General features: G+C 38.4%; 1 protein-coding gene across 2 annotated transcripts; it reads left to right on the top strand.

The window, feature by feature from the left end:
• Positions 1-15918, top strand: lztfl1 (leucine zipper transcription factor-like 1). 2 transcript variants are annotated; one of them, XM_081718914.1, is made up of 10 exons: positions 1-208; positions 1308-1361; positions 1642-1836; positions 4379-4436; positions 6818-6889; positions 7041-7106; positions 7286-7363; positions 7785-7961; positions 8732-8835; positions 11712-15918. In XM_081718914.1, exons 3-10 carry the CDS (start codon positions 1664-1666, stop codon positions 11728-11730), a joined length of 747 nt encoding a protein of 248 aa, XP_081575040.1. In that variant the 5' UTR covers positions 1-208; positions 1308-1361; positions 1642-1663; the 3' UTR covers positions 11731-15918. The 2 variants fall into 2 exon arrangements, with proteins under 2 accessions (XP_081575040.1, XP_026860117.2); XM_027004316.3 differs by having other exon boundaries at positions 1237-1361.
• The last annotated feature ends 1735 nt before the right edge of the window (positions 15919-17653 follow it).

Genomic DNA, 17653 nt, shown 5'->3' with positions numbered 1-17653 from the left:
TCCGTTTCCAAGCGCAACTCAAACATAGCAACGTTAGACTCGAGACAGCTAGCTAGGTTAGCTAATTGGGTTTTACTTAAATACTAAGAAAGTAAAATCTCGGTTTGTTGCTTTAGTGCCTTACTGTGCCATATACAATTTGCACTCCGACGTCTTGTTTCCCCTTCTACTCTAAACAGAAATCTTTTTTAAAAATCTTGCTACGATGGTAAGTAACAGCGTTAGCTATGTTGGCTCAGTAAGATAGCTAGTTTGGTGACAACCAGCGTCTTAGCTTGATGGCTAGTTAGCTAACGTGTCGTGTCGTGTCAGACAAGCACGCCAAATATAACATTAAATCCACCGAAAGGCGTTTGTTTTGTTAGTAGCTGGCTAACTACATAACAACAGCTCGCTGGCTAGCTAGCTATCTAATAGACATGGTCTTACTTGAGAAACGCGCCTAAGGAAGCAGCGAGATGCTGTTATCTGTTTGTCTAGTTATACCGTGACTATGTAGCTATACCTAGCGTTAGCTGGTTAACGAATAATGATGTTACTACCGTTACATTGTTTGTTACAAAACATCACAGCGTGAAATAATTTGTAGGTAGGTAGTATAGATCATCATGCTGTTTAAAACCATGCGTTAAAACATTCTAATCTCACTATTTGTGAAGACAACTAACAATCTCTCTCTCTCTCTCTCTCTCTCTCTCTCTCTCTCTCTCTGCTGTATTGTATGGGCATGTAAAGTAATAACTTTAGACACTAGCTAACCTGTCACGACTGTATTGTATAGGCTTGCATAAGCAAACCAACCACTACTTCAACAGTATAACAAGTATTTAAAGCAGCGTACTTTAGATTATGCCCCCCTCCAAAAAAAATTAAACATACCAAATTAAATGAGTCTTTTAAATTACTGTTGTCATGACTTTCAATGGCTTGTTGCACCTCTCTTTCTTTGTGTTAAATACTTTTTCCCCTGTGTCATTTCTCATTATTACACATAACTTAATTTATGGATATATATGGTTTGATTTCTTTGCATGTGTGGTTTGAATGGGTTGTTACCGACATGGTGAGAATTTCATGTTAGTAGCACCTTTAGAAATAAATTTAGTTAGAAAATTGGTGACATGTTCAATACTTATTTCACCTGCTGTATGTACTATAAGTGTTTTTTCCTTTATACATTTATTTATATATATATATATATATATATATATATACACACACACTTCTGTTCCCCAGGCTGATTTTGGGTTCAGTGAGCATCACCAGAATGAGGTAATAAACTACATGCGCTTTGCTCGCTCCAAAAGGATTCTGAGACTCAAGACCATTGATTCCTGCTTTCAGGACCTGAAAGACAGCAGGTAAGATGCCCTAGTTCTCCATTTCTAGTGTATTTAGTTCAAAGTATCATCATCGTCCATCAAAATAGTCCCATAATGTTTTTAAACATTTTAGGATGATGCTAACTCTCTCGTTTTTTCCTTCCTCTAACCCCCTCCATTTCCCCAACATCTCTCTCCCTCTTTCACTTGGTCACTCTCTCTCTCTCTCTCTCCCTCACCTACCCACTTCTTTCAAGAACATTTTCTCCCTCTCTGTTTCTTTCTTCCTCCTTCACCCCTCCTAACCGCAAACCCCCAGGCTGGTGGAGGAGACCTTCACCATGGACGAGGTGGGTGACATTCTGGAGGGCCTGCGGGTGGTGGTGCGGGGCGAGGTGGAGACGGAGCTCATCAACACAGCACACACCAATGTGCTGCTGTTGCGCCAGCTCTTCTCCCAGGCTGAAAAGTTCTACCTGAGGCTGCAGACAGACATCTCTGAGCTCGAGAACCGGTGGGTGCTGCTAAGGATGTCCACACAATCATGTTTTATTGTGAATCCAAAATGTCTGTGCTCAGTCTGCACAATCACAAATTAAATACCATTTTACAAAGTCACAGAGTGGAATTGTCAGAACATCGTGTTATTGAAGTATTGGGTGTGACCATGAATGTTAGTGATGCTTGTTTTGTCACTGCATGGGAAAAGTCAAAGGCAATTGCAGTTGATATCAACTGACCTTTCCTCCCTGGCCTTCATCACCTGAGCCTTTATATGAGGTGTGTGCCAGCAATTCAGAAACTCTCACTAGCTTTGACCGGGTCATGAAGTCATGGCCCCTTTTCTATTCAAAGAAAGCCACTTCCTTCCTAAAGCTAAGAGCAGATGTTGTAATATGAGTGAAACCACACAGTTCAGATGCATTCACCATGCATATGAGCAAGGGCATAGCATTTGTGTATCATACACAACACAGATCTTATCTGTGCTGCAGAGCCTTTATGATCTTGGATACACAGTGATGAACATTTTTCATAAGAGGGTGACGTTGTTGATTTAAAAAAACAACTTTACCTGCATAATTTTAGTTATTATTATACTTCTATTATCAATTTACCATGATGCAATACTAAGGAAATATACAAATTATTTCAATCTGATCTCCATGTACTGCATCTGTAGTGCATGATCAATTACCACAGACAGTAATTTTGATGCATTTCTCTGTACTTAGAAAGGAATGTGGGGTAGGGGGAGCAGTTCACTCTAAATATTACTTGTAATATCTTTATCTTATAATATCTTTGATCACCTGTGCTTAGAATTCCATTAGAAGTGTAATTCAGACCATTGCTGACAAGAAGTTGGTTGTTAACCCTTTTTGTTCACATCATTTCAAGAGCATGAGTCAGAGATCTGCATCTGATTTTCTTTGACATATACACCTAACAAAAGTGAAGAGCCACATAAAACCAAATGTGCTTACTTTGTTCAATAAAATCTAATTGGAGTTACTTTTAATATTATTCAGTTTAATATTATTATGTATGCACACAACAGAAGATATTTTATTCTTTTACTCTCAAGTAAAAACAGCACAACATCATGGGTTGTTTTATTTTGTAGGCTAATAATGAACAAATTAAATATTAAATAACATTTAATATAACAAATCATATCTAAAATATATGTCAGAAATGGACTTTTTTTTCTGCTCTGGAGTCCATCACCTTAAAGAAAATGTAGTTGTTTGGCAAGTAATTGCTAGGTACGCAAGGTGTCTACCATTTGTCAAAGTAATGAGAACAAAATTAAAGAGTATTTCCCATTTTATGTTGTTTTTAAATTAACTTTTAAGGTAGTATTTGTGCATGCGTTTAACGTAACTGGTTTCCATGACAAGTCATACTCAGGCTGAAGAAAGAAAGAGCTGTCGTATATATAAACACAGATCAGAGAAAGCCAAGCAGCAAACAACCGTGTGTGTGTGTGTGTGTGTGTGTGTGTGTGTGTGTGTGTGTGTGGGGCCAGAGGTCTTCTCTTTTCCAACAGCCTTGGAACGTGCTTCTTGGTGTGGCTTACGCAAATGTGCACACAAAGGAAAACGCCCATCTATGTAGGCCCCATACACTGCTGGTTTATCAAACCACAGCGGTGAAGCGCTCTGTTTACCACCAAGGTCTTAAGTGATAAACAGTTTTCAGAAGGTGTATTGTATACGTTAAAATGTAACTGCCGTTTTCTGCCCCCACATGAGGTGGGAAGGAGCAGGTGTTTTGCCACTGATGATACCGAGATGTGTCTGTGTTATACACTGATTTAGGGTGTCATCTTTGTTCTTTTAGATCTTTGATATTTTAGGGTATGCTTGCTTCTCTGACTAAATTATACATGTACATGAGCTCTACATGCAATATATATATATATATATATATATATATATATATATATATATATATATATATATATATATATAATGTATGTATATATATATATATGTATATATATAATGTATGTATATATATGTATGTATATATATATATATATATATATATATATATATATATGTATATGTATGTATATGTATATGTATATGTATGTATATGTATATATATATGTATGTATATGTATATATATATGTATGTATATGTATATATATATGTATGTATATATATATGTATGTATATATATATGTATGTATATGTATATATATATATATGTATATATATATGTATGTATATGTATATATATATGTATATATATATGTATATATATATGTATATATATATGTATGTATATATATATGTATGTATATGTATGTATATGTGTATGTATATGTATATGTATATATATATATATATATATATATATATATATATATATATATATATATATGTGTACATAAATAATAATAATCTAGCAATTTAACTGAGATCATGAGAAGTTTTTGGGTTTTTTTTATCATCACTGCATGTTTTTTCTTTATCTTCTCCCTCACTTGTCTGACCTTCCTCACTGATCTCTGCTCTCCCTCCTTCATGTCTGTCTTCTCTAGAGAGCTATTGGAACAAGTAGCAGAGTTTGAAAAGACTGATTTCAAAACCAACAGCAAGGTGGGTGGGTGTTCTATATCATCTTCAGATTTATATACACAAACTGAATGGCCACTTTGTTTGAGATGCCTGCCTTTTCATGATTGGAGAGTGCCTGTATGGAAATTAGACATGTGACCCCAGTGTGCAACATAAAATTGTGTGAGCAAGTTTTCTGTGGATCAGTTTCAGCATTTTCAGATCAGTGTTGGCAGTTGCAGCCCCGAGACTATGTAACAGCCTGCCATTAGATATCTGATCTGCCACCTCTGGCACTACTTTTAAAACAAACTAGTGACAGTGAAACAGGCAGTGATGTTGTGATAAATGAGCTCTGAGCTGAGGGATGGAGGCAAGGTCAAACAGAGCATTTTCTCAAATCAGCTTTCTTGCACTAAAGGTTCTGGTTATAACAATAGTATTAAAAAATACAATAGTTAAACAATAGTGTGCTACTTTTTTGCTGGGTTTTTTGTTATGTTTTGAACCAATACATAAGTTGACATTTGTGTATATACAGTGAATGGCCACTTTATTAGAAACACGTGTCTTTTTCACAATTGGAACTTCCCTGTAGGGAAATTAGATGAGTTCAGCATAAAGTCAGATGAGCAAGTTTTCTGTGGCTCAGTTTCATTGTAAATCCACATTAGAATGGGAGAATGGGGCGATCTGTGTGACTTCAAGGCACAGTCATCGATGCTAGACTAGCTGGGGTCAATAAGACAGTAGACTAGCTGGGGTGTTGAGAGTGTACAGAGAATGGTGTGATCAAGGAGAAACATCCAGCAAAAGAGGATCCTGTGGATGTAAACAACTCCCAGATGAAATGGGTCAGAGGAGGATGTTAAGAATTGTTCTGTTCTGGAGAATAGGTGTTGCACAGTCAAGCAAATTGCAGCCAGATACGAAGCTGATGCTTCAACTGACATGTTTGAATGCACAACTCGTCATTGTTTGGTGCACAAGGGCTATAACCAGTAGACAACCAGTTTGAGTGTTGTCTAAGGGAAACAGTGAGGCAAGACTCCAGTGATTCACTGAGCAGTGGAAAAACATCACCTGCTCAGATGAATCCAGATTTCTGTTGTAACATGCTGATTGGTGAGAATTTGTCACAAGCCCATCTTGATGGTGTCAACAGTTCAGGCTGGTGTAGGTGGAGTAATAGAGTGGGGAATGTATCCATGACACACCCTGGGTCCTATGATACCTGTTGATGGCCGTTTGGATGGTAGGGCTTACCTAATCTAATTCATCCCTTCATGGCAGATGTTTACACCATGACAGAAGAACAATTTCAGCAGGACAGTGCATCATGCCATAAGGGTGGTTTGTCATGGATTGGTTCCAGGATGATCACAGCAAGTTTTCATTCCTTCCCTGACCTTCACAGCCTCCAGGTCTTAATCCTGTACAGTATCTATGGGACAGGGTAGAACGAACTGTTCAGAGAATGCCAGTACCTCCCTCTAATTTGTGAGTTCTCCTGTCCACATTGGGCCAAGATTCCTGCAGAACGATTTCAACACCTAATGGAATCAAGGCCATGCCGAATTTCTGCAGTTCTAAATGGCAAAGGAAGTCCAATACACTACTAGATGGATGAGGCCATTTACTGTATATTCTGTGTGAAAACACTAACAAAACCATCTCAATTCCCAATACTCCTACCCTGTTAGTGCTCCTGTAGCTGACCTGGTAGATCAGGTAGATGCAGGTCATGGGTTCAAATCCCAGGGTGCACGCACTCATTCTCATAAGACATGTACGTTGCTTTGGATAAGAGCACCAAATGATGTAAAAAATCAATTAGCCACTTGTTGCCACGTGTTACAGCAATTTTATCATGGTTAAAGGTTTATTAAGCACTCATGCCCAAAACACCCATAGCTATGATAAAATGAGCTGTTGAGAGGTCAGATATCCATTGCAGGGGTTGGGGGTGTGGCGGTTTACTAACATGTTATTAGAAAGCAGATAGGAAAAGGTGATGTGCAAGGCTGATATGCCAATAGGAGAAAAAGAGAATGGATGTTTGTGAAGAGGTTGTTTAGAATATACACAGTGGTGTTTTATTGATGTTCACTGCACATATCAACAGAAATCACACCTTTTGTGGATTAATGTGTGACATGCAGTTTGAGACACAAGTTTTTCACACAGTATCCCCCAGCTCAGTTTAATCAGGCTAAGACTTCCGCTTTCTGAATATACTGCATGTGCAAGTCAGATTTGTTTAATGATATTTTGTGCAAATTTGTGAAACTTGTTTCACAAGAGATTGTGATCTGGAACTGAGGTCTTGTGTTTTTTTGTTTTTTGTTTTTTTTTGAAGATATGATGCATAACTTCCATTAATTAAAGGTAATCCTTCTGGTTAACCTCTTGTGGTATTTTAGATAAATCAGGAATCCAGTAAACCTAAGTTAGCCCCACTGAATGAGGGAGGAGTGTCTGAACTACTCAACAAGGTAAACCAGCCATAATATATAATACATGCCAAAACATTATTTTACTTAAGATTAACACTAGAGTCAAGTGGATTAGTTCTATGTGCATTTCAAGTCACAGGTCAGATGCATATATCCTGTACTAAAGGTAGCCCTTGTTTTTGTTTTCCAGGAGATCTCCAGACTACAAGAGGAGAATGAAAAACTGAGAGCTAGGCTCCGGACTTTGGAAAGCCAGGTAAAGATATTGCAGAGACCTTTGTGATTCTGTAAGCCAGGCATGTCCTAACTTTTGAGCTGAAAGGGAGTGCTGTGTGTCTTTTAAATGCAGGATCTCTCCCCGAGTTTCAGTCTCAGCTTTTTAACCACCCTTGTCATGTAATGGTGTTTAACATCTTGGTACTTACTGTGCTGTAGGCCATGAGTGCTCTGGATGAGAAGTCAAAGGCTGAAAGGGCCCTGAAGGAGCTTCAGAAGAACCAGGGAGATCAGCAGGCATGTCTTTAACAGTCCCCCAGCAGAAGATCTGTTTTGAGCCCTGACAGAGAACACAAACTGTGTCTTCCTTCAGTAGCTCCTTAATAATGATTCAATGGGCTTTAAGTGTCAATGTTCATATGTGGTACTGCTGAATTGATATACAGTGTTGTCAGTATAAGGGACAAATTCACATACTGTTTTATAGTGCTTGGCCTCCAGTGTTTTAACTGGTGAACTGATTTTTATTTGATATCATTTTCTTTATTGTCTGATATGGACTGTCCAATTGTGCTTGGTTTAGCACTTTGCACATGTCTCATTAGGTATAGATGCTAACTGTTGCACAGTTCTGAAGAATTTCTATTGACTGTCAGTAAACTTCACAGAACATAACCAGCGTAATTAAACAGGTCATCTTGCCACTTGCCTCTTTCAGTCTATTCTGCGGGCTCAAGAGATTTCCAGTCTGGAGGAGACGGTAGCAACCATGCAGGCAGACTTTGAAAAGTCGCTGAGCGCCAACGCTGCCTCCCAGAAGGAGTTGCAGGAGAGCCTGGTGTCAGCAAAGCATGAGTTGTTGCGTGTTCAGGAGCAGCTCTCGCTCGCTGAGAAGGTACTGACAGCTGAGCTATTCTGTAGCCCGCCCACTCTGCTAATCCAGTTGCAGCCTTGGAAGACAATACTTACGATTCTAAGTGAGCTTAATTTACTGTTGACTTTTCACTTTCACATCATATGCTTAACAATACAACATAATAACAGTAGTCTTTATTTATATTGTAATTTTCATTTTGAGTCCAAAGTCTCAAGTTGTTAAAGAGGAAAAAGAAACTTAAATAAAATACATTAAAGGGATAACATTAATACAGGTGATGAAATGTAGGATAAAATAAAATGCCTAATAAAATACTAATGTAAGCAAGTAGGTTTTTTGGGGGTTTTTTTGTTTTGTTTTTTTATTTCAATATTCTCTGGAGCACTGTTCCAGAAATTAGAAGGGTTATAAGAAAAAGATCTTCTTCCAACGGAGTTGCAATACCTTAGATGAGTGGAGTGGTCAGAGTGGGCTATAATCCTTCAGGAGATCAGAAAGATACAGGCTAGGCTTTAAAGGGCTTTCAATGTCATAAGCAAGACTTTGTAGTCAATGCAGAACTTAAGATATGACCCCAGTTTGCCCTGGTATGTGACAATTAAGTATACAGATCATCTCTCAATCCCCACTCCCCTTTTTTATGCTTAAGGAAGCGCATCCACAAATTACTGTTGGGGTGGATTCTGTGTAGATATTGTAATGCATTCCTGTCACTGAACTTTCCCACTCTGCACATGCGATCTGATATGCGAGACCAATTTCAGGCCTGTGTGTGTGTGTTTATTCAGGAGCTGGAAAAGAAGTTTCAGCAAACTGCTGCATATCGTAACATGAAGGAGATCCTTGGGAAGAAAAATGATCAGATTAAGGAGCTCAGGAAAAGATTACAGAGGTGAGAGGTGCTGAGTGAAGGGGATAACAATATAGTATATAGCATGTGTTATACATAACATATGCAATATACTATACTACTGCGTGTGTGTGTGTGTGTGTGTGTGTGTGTGTGTGTGTGTGTGTGTGTGTGTGTGTGTGTGTGTTGTACAAAGAATGTGAAGACGAACATTTTAGTTTCTATATTTATTCAGTCAATGACTGTGTTTAAAGACAAGAAGAAAGAAATTGGAAATGCAAGCAATATTATTGTTTGGCCAGATGGCTAACATGAGTGAGACGTTTTCCAACACATTTCTCCAGAGCATAATAGTGCCACCTCAATCAGCCTCTCTCTATAGCATTCTCGCCATGGGGAAGCTTATGTTTTGTTGTATTTTTTGACTGTTCAAATCAACATGTTGGATGAAGGACAGGAGTAGCTGGCTAGAAGAAAGTCTGTAGCAGGAAGAAGGAGGGAGGCACGTTCATGCTTTTCAGTTGTGCTTTCAAAAAAAGAGTTCAGGTTCAATTTTGAATGTCTGTTGGATCCATCACTGATATTACACAGCTCTTATACCATGGTCCGTAATCATTTGTGAGCATCTTACAAGTACATTATTGATGATTAGATTAGCCTAATTAGATTATATGACCAGAAAAGCAGGAACCCAAATTCAGTACTGCATTGAAACACTTTTTTTCATGACGGCTGCCACATATTGGATATGGACTACCTCTTGTCATGACAACTGACACACGTTTTGGCAGTGTTTTAACAAAGATCCAGCAATGTCCAGGTGTTAAAGCTGGCCATACATTCATCAGTGGTTCTCAGAATTGCCCAAGTCTCATGAGTGGACTTATATACTCTGTATTCCTTCTCAAGATGTCCAATGGTATTCATACCAGAGATTGTGGTCTCCAAATCAATAACATTGCACTGGTATTCTCGCCAAACCATTCCTTGATGATTCTTGCACTGTGACAGGGAGAATAATCTCTCCTTGGATGTACATGTTGATCATGAAAGAATGAGCCTTGGCTCCAATAATGTTATGGCACGCTCTGGCATCAAGGTGTCCTAAACAAGGTAATAACAGACTTTTAACAGACTGGTTTATGCCAGTTGAATGTCCCACAAACCACTACACCTTCCCCACTGGCATATACAGTTGTGACCAAGCAAGATGGGTCCACTGCCTTCTCACATGTTTGCATACACCAAGAGTGTGTCGTCATGTTGGTGCAGTTTGGTCTGATGAGCCCCAGTTCCAACAACCTTTTTTCTAGTTATCGGCCATTTGGTACTTATGTGTACCCCACAAATGCATTCCAAGATGAGCTCTGCACTGGTGATTTAACGTTACAGCCCATGCCACCTTGCATCTCTCATGATCACATAGTAAACGTTTTGATGATGTGTCCTGTGTTCTAGTCAATTTGTTGTACACCTTTGAGACTTCCACCTTCAAAAAGCATGGCAACTACTTAAGTTGAATTATGATTAAACTCACCATCCTGGTGCCCTTGATCATGACATTCATAAGGAAATGCTTTAAACACATTCTCTATAATCTGTTTGCTTGCTAAGGAAATGGAGTCACTGATGCATGTACCTGTTTACATGTATGCAAATAAATAGGGTTTCTTTTTGTTTCTGGTCTCTAACGCCCTGATTTACATGTCTTAAAATGTTAACATCCACAAAAAATGACCAAACTGCTTTACTAACATTTTCTAGAGAATCACATATTTTAAATCAGCAAAATGATATCTTTTGCCTTTTTAAGGGTAGTGCTGAATTCATGCAGCATACTGGATTATGTATTTCTGATGAGCAAAATAACATGTTTTATTGTTTCACTGTTACCCAAACAACAACCATCTCCCACTGTGGCCTACTCTCCTGTGCTCACGTTAAGGTGTATTTATGAGTTACTTGCTACACCTCCTTATTACAGAGTTACTTTAACCCGACTCTACTTTCATGTCTGATCAGCTACTCTTGGCTGTTCCATGGGCTTGGCTAAAGCTCACATGTGACAGCATATGCAGTTGCAGCCCAGAGGCTATATAACAGCCTGCCATTAGATATCTAATCTGCCACCTCTTATTTTAAAACAAGATAGTGATAGTGAAACAGGTAGTGATGGTGTAATAAATGAGCTCTGAGCTGGGGGATGGAGGCAAGGTCAAACAGAGCATTTTCTGAAAGGAGCTTTCCAGCACTAAAAGTTCTGGTTATAACACTAGTATGGAAAATAAAATCTATTAGTAAACTACTTTTTTGCCTCCATGCATCAAGTGTGGTTTTGAACTAAAACATAAGGTGACATTTGTGTATATACACTGAATGGCCACCTGCCCTTTCACAATTGGAACTCCCCTGTAGAGTGCAGCATAAAGTCAGGTGAGCGAGTTTTCAGTGGATCAGTTTCAGTATGAATCCACATTGTGTGAATCTGTGTGACTTCGAGGCACAATCATCAGTGCTAGACTAGCTGGGGTCAATATTTCAACAACCTTGTGGGGTTTTCTCATGCAACAATGTGAAGAGTATACCAAGAATGGAAAAACATCCAGCAAAAGGGGATCTTGTAGGCATTTCTTTTCTTGTGAAATGTTACTGGTGGTGTTTTGTTTTGGTTTTTTTTGTTGTTTTTTTTAATAAAGCTGGTCAGAACTTTAGAACTCCAGTTCTACAGTTTAGTGTATTCTCTGCCATAGCATAACTAATGCAATTTCCTTCTTGGAAGTTTCAAGCCAGCCGTCAGGTTGAATCAAGTCTGCTCAAACTGGTAAAGATGCAAAATGTTAAGTGTTTGGACACCCAAATACTGAAATAAGAGGTTTTAATCTCTCTTGCTGAATTTTTCTGTCTTCTGTTCCCCACAGATATGAGACAGATGAGTGAAACATCACGCCTACCCAATGCAAAGAAGAATCTTTTATTGACCCAGAAGAGTTAAGGTTTTTTCCTTAATGCTATACACAAGAAGATGGCATGGGACAAGAAGGAAAAAGGGGGACTGTTCATGTAATATTTCTGCTACTTTAAAGTTCCTCTTCAGAAAGAACTACCTTTTAGAGTAAGGCTTTACACATCATACTTGGACTAATGTTTTAGAGGTGCTTAACGGTATTGATTAGTTGCGTTTGAGTATCACGTAGTTCTTGCTGCTTGAGATTCTTATATGTGTGCAGCATACACACACTAAAAACACTAAAACAACACAATGACAACACCATCACATTTACTGTAACATCACATGTTTAGTTGGGTGCAGAGGAAAGGGCTCTGCACAAAACTTTACTTTTATCAGTTGTACAGAGGAATATATTTCTTTAACGGGTGAGGCATAGCTTTTTAATCTTATTATTACCACCTTGATCATCTAGCCAATGCTCATATTTTTTTCTTTTTTGTTTTTCTTTTCATGTTATTGGGCTCACTATCAATTGCATTAGGCCCACTAGCAACAGTAGCTTGTCACCAACAGAAGCCTTCCCAGTGGAGAGGTTTCTAGATAAAGAATTGTTCCTTTCTGTCTCTATTTATTTTTGTTAGTGAGTTAACTGTAGCTGAATACTTAGTAAAAGCATCTAAGCTTATTTTATTTCAAGTTCTTAGTCAGTCATGCAGCACTGTGACAATTTTCCATATTTGCTTTCCTCTCTGGGTTTATTATTCTGGATATGGGTAGGTGAATACTTTTTTCCATTCAATAGTAACCACTGTCCAATTACAATGTCCAGTATAGAAAAATTAAAAGGTGGAAAGAGACATTATAAGATATCTTCCTGTATTGTACACTGGATGATGGCAACAGTGTATTTTCAGAAAACTTACATTAGGTCTACACAATATATCACTTGTTAATTATTGACACAACGTTGGCTTCTGCAATATTGTGATATTACCACAATATTGAATTCTAGTGATTTGACAGAATACTGAAATTTACATTTAGAGTATAAATTTGAAAGGTTTTCATTGCTTCCCAGTGAGTCTTATTTGGGTGATCTGACAATGAAAAAAGACATGATGTCACAAGTGTAAATAATTTTTATGTGTAATATCACACAGGCCAGTTCTTTACCATGTCATGTTAGGTGTTCACCAGTGTAAAGTATATGATACACCTAGAGGCGTAGGTTTCATTTCAGCTTTGAGGGGCAGCACTGCTCATACCACCCAACCCAAAACATTCTATGAGTAGTGTGAGCAGCCCCCCCCCAAAAAAAAAAATCTACGCCTATGGATATATCAGCAATATTGTCCAGCAGTAATCTAAGCTTGATTTATACTTGACACTGGTGCAAGGGCGCGCGCATGAGAAATGACGCAATTGTGGTGCATTGGCCCGATGCAGTGTTGGTCATGCTCCTCTCAGATTTTGTAACTTGGTGCTAACTGTGTGCTGTGCTTCATGCAAATGAATGAATTTGAAGGTAGACTGGCTGAGAAGGCATGCCTCTACAGGCATTTTATGAATGCTCCTTCATGGAAGGTGAGTGCTATGATTGGAAAAGGAGAGGCAGTTTGTTGTAAGACAATTTATGTGCTGAGTGGAATGAAGACCCCCTCCCAGCCCCCCACTCCTGAACTCCAAATGTGTCTGTTTGGTTTGCCGGGTTTGCACTTCAAAGAAAGGAAATTTAGAGAAATATGCAGAAACTGCACCAGGTTCCCAGCCAAAAGTAAACTCAGGAAGAAAAATGTGGAAGAACTGAAACCGCAATGAATTGCCCAACACTCGAGCTTTGTAAACTCAGCTCAGAAGTAAACGCTGGCATCATTCTGAATGAGTCAAGTTAGTTTTACCGATGAAAGAACACACAAAGTGAGAGGATGTTTTTACAGTCAAGAGGTTTATTGTCAAAATTGATAAAGTGACTGGTAAACTGGATTATTAAACAAGCTTTATTGGCAACAATGTTGCCTCCTCTGTGAGGGAGTGGAGTTCAGTCCTCTGTCTTCAAAGCTGCAGCACCACAACTCATGGAAATTCCACAACATATTAGAGCTGGAAAAGCATGATGTGCCTTGCATGGAACTGAACAGTATGTGGTACACAGAGCAAATTCAAAAAGTGCTATACGACTTTGAACAGCACTGTCAAAATTTTAGCTTGTTTCAACCCATTGTAACATTCATGTGTTTTCCATTTTGTGGTACGGCTAAAGCAGGTGTGTTACTTCAAAAATGTCTTTGTTGCTCCAAATGGACTCCTGTATTAGAAGATTAAATTGTAGCTTTGCAAGCTGACATTCAGATTAAGTCAAGGGGTTCTGTTGGACAATTTTGGGACTTGCTGTCTGAGTTAAAGTATCCAAACATCAGAAAATGTGCCACATGTTTAATAGCACTTTTTGATCAACTTACTTATAGAAAAAAAAACATTTTCCACATGACAATTAAGTCCAAATACCTGTCCAACCTTATTGATGATGACTTGGATGTCTGCTTGAGATTTGGTATAAACAGCTATTGTCTAGACTACACAAACACGACTCAATTCAATGCAACTCATCAAAAAAAGTTTAGCATAATCTTTCAGTAGTAATGCTGACATCGTAAACTTTAAAAAGTGATGAGAGTGACTCTCTTTTTTGGTAAATCACAATGACTTGTGCACTGGACAATGCTGATCTCAAACCAACAAAGCTCAGGCAACCCTGTTGTAAGAGGTGGAAAAACATGAAGGGTCAGTTTTCCAAAGACAAGAATGGACAAACACATTCTCTTTTGTCATTTTTGTCTGCTTAGCAGCCATAAACACAACAATTCTTCCTATTGAGAAGCTGTTCAGTAATATGAGCAGTCATACCTGGTATGCAATGTTTATCAGGAATTCGTTAAAATTTACTACTTTTTCAGGGGTATGTCTTTGCATTGCCACCTGTAGTTTTGAGGAATACTGCAAGTATGAAGGCACTAGTGTAAATGCACATGCTCTTGTCATATTTGCACACCATCCATACAACCCTGTGTGCATGTCTTTTGCCAAAGTTTAACTCCGGCTTGAGTGTGTATGTTTGTGGTGTTGAAGTCTTACCCATTTACATCACTACTGCTTTGATTTCTGGCGATAGAACATTCCACTGTATCAACAGCAGTGTCATCTAAAATAAACCCTTGCAGTACGCTGGTTCATAAACAGTTTCTTTATGCTGCATGTAATAATGTGGTATTCCACAAAAAAAAAAAAAAAAAAGAACAAGAAGAGTAGAGGTATTTTCCACCTTTGGAGAAGAGGAGGAAAAAACAGCTATTTGAAAAAAGCTTCCAAAAGGCAAGTTTAACAAAGTACTGATCTCACTAATCACAGAAAAAAATGCCCAGAATTTTTTTGATTATATGAGGTGAGGCCTGCAGCTTCATCATATCAGTTGATTTTGGTAAATTTAGGCTACATTATTCTGATGGAGATGCCTTTTGGTCAGATCACATAGTGGATCACTCTGGAAGATGCCTGTGAAAAACAATGAATGACTGGCTGACTGAGTCCTGTTGTTAAAGTGCACATGTGAGCACTCTAGCTTTCCACATTTAAATCTAGGTAGCATTTTGCTACCAACAAGTGGAAAAGTAACAAGAATGATAACAAGGATGACATGCATGCAACTGCTGTGTTTAATCACAAACTACCCCAACTGTGTGTCATTTCAGGACTGTTACAGAGACAAAAGGTGAAGTTCAATGATTTCATATTGTGTGTCCTTTCTTGAAATATTATTTTAATAACTTAGGCTACAGGAAGGGATGCATTTGTAGCTATATAGCCATATTAATCTTGACCATTGGTTGTTTACTTTACATGAATGTATGTTCTGTGCTTAGTAACCTAGCTAGCTATCTGACATTAGTTACATTTCAAAGTTGTTAATGTTAGTGAGCAAACAGTAAGTGATGTATCAGCTGTGTGTGTTTCACAAGTAGATTATATTTTGGCTCATTGACTGATCTACTTGACTGTTTAAATGGGCATGAGCAAAGGGCTTTAGTGCATCTGTGTAGTAGCTAGCTGGCTAGCTAAATTAGTGTTACACACAAAGTATTTAGCTATGAAAACAGCAATAAAAATCTTGTCTGCAAGGAGTGAATAATGCTCTCCCTTTGATCATGCAATTATATGGGTGGATTTGTTTTTATTAATTTTAGCTAGTGGTGTTGGGGATGAACTTGTTATTAGCAAGCCAACAGGCACATTAATTATCTCAAAGCCTCTTAATACCAAGCCTAACCTTGTTTTACTTCAGGACATGCATGATTAGGGGACGGGGAGAAATGCTATCTTGCTATGTAACAAAAGCACAATTTTTGCATATTAATGGTATATGAGACACTGCAGTCAAGCACTTTGAGAAAATCATTAACTTTCTTTTCTTAAGGATAATGTTAAGTTCTCTTTGAGTGACTGCCTCCCATTTCTGACATATGAATTAAAAAAAAGAGATTCAAGTGACAAAGCACAAAAAGAATAGAAGAGCTGAGTTTGTTCACAATGAGAGCACTGCTGTAAGAGAGCACCACCTTGGAGGCCAGACTGGTCTGGCTCAACAGAGGATTGGATGCCATGGTTATCAAAGTGCACTAGGAAGTCCATTGGATGAAAAGGCTGATGGCACGACTACCTATGGACAGAATACAAGAAGTTCCACAGAGCATCAGAGCGAGTGCACTAAAATGTTGTCACGTTGGCCAACTGCAAAGGTCATCAGCATGCCGGTTTATGTAATGTATGATCCAAACCACTCTTGGGCAGGGGCTCAAGAAAAGAAAGGCATACACCACCCACATTCCTTCTGTATATAGTTTTGCATATATTTCACACAAATAGACAAATAACCACAATAACGATAAATCAGTTAAATAATGAAACACACAGCCATCGTTTTACCACCGTCAAAAAAGAATAATTCGACAACATACAGCGGTTTCAAAATGACTGCATCTTGACGTCCAAAAAACCAATAAAGGTTTCCATAATTTTTCATATTCTCCTCCCCTTTCTCTAGTTATATAAGTGAGTCTCTCCAGTAAAACACAAGATGCACCCATAAAAGAATACATTTTTCTCCAAGACAAAGCTATTATCCTTCTGGCCTGCAGGAATCCAAAGAAAATAGATTTACCTGTTCTGAATGAACAATAAAGGTCTCTGGATATATTCCTTGAACCCATAGTTTTGCTTTTTGAAGCAACTTCACTCCAATAATCTCAGATATCATCTGAACAAATGTCCAGTATTCTTTTAATTTTGGACAGTCCCCTCAGTAATGAAATAGAGTACCTTTTCATTCAAAATTTAATTCAATTCAAGTATCCAGAATGTCAAGAGACCAATGGTTCATGTTAACCAAGGTAATGTAAGTTCTCATTAACCATTTATATTACCTCCATTCCTACTGTTCTCACACTGATGTGGTCAAACCTGAAGAAGGATTAGCACAGGTAGCACCTAGGCCTGATGTGATCCATGCCTATGGGCTAAATAAACTTAACAGCTCTGTGTGACCAACTACCAGAACAAATTTACCACCTACTCAATACTGGCTCCTATCCAGTCTGGCTAACAGAAGCTAGGACAGTGCTGGTCACAAAGATCCTAATCAGGGCTAAACACCATCTAACTGCAGACCAGAAACCTGCCTGTCCACCACAAGGAAGCTCTTGTGAGGAATACTAGCCACCAAGCTGAATGAGCACCACCTACTGACAGATAGAGCAGTCTACCAGGATTCCAATCCAGACTGACCAACCTAAACCAGGCTCAAGTACAAGAAAGCATGTGACTCAATGCCACACACCTGGATGCTCGAATGTTTAGCGC

Source organism: Electrophorus electricus, chromosome 1 (assembly GCF_041902795.1).
Source record: "Electrophorus electricus isolate QZ-2024a chromosome 1, ASM4190279v1, whole genome shotgun sequence".
Lineage (NCBI taxonomy): Eukaryota > Metazoa > Chordata > Actinopteri > Gymnotiformes > Gymnotidae > Electrophorus > Electrophorus electricus.
The sequence above is the reverse complement of the archived record's forward strand: the minus strand, read 5'-3'. Positions and strand labels throughout refer to the sequence as shown.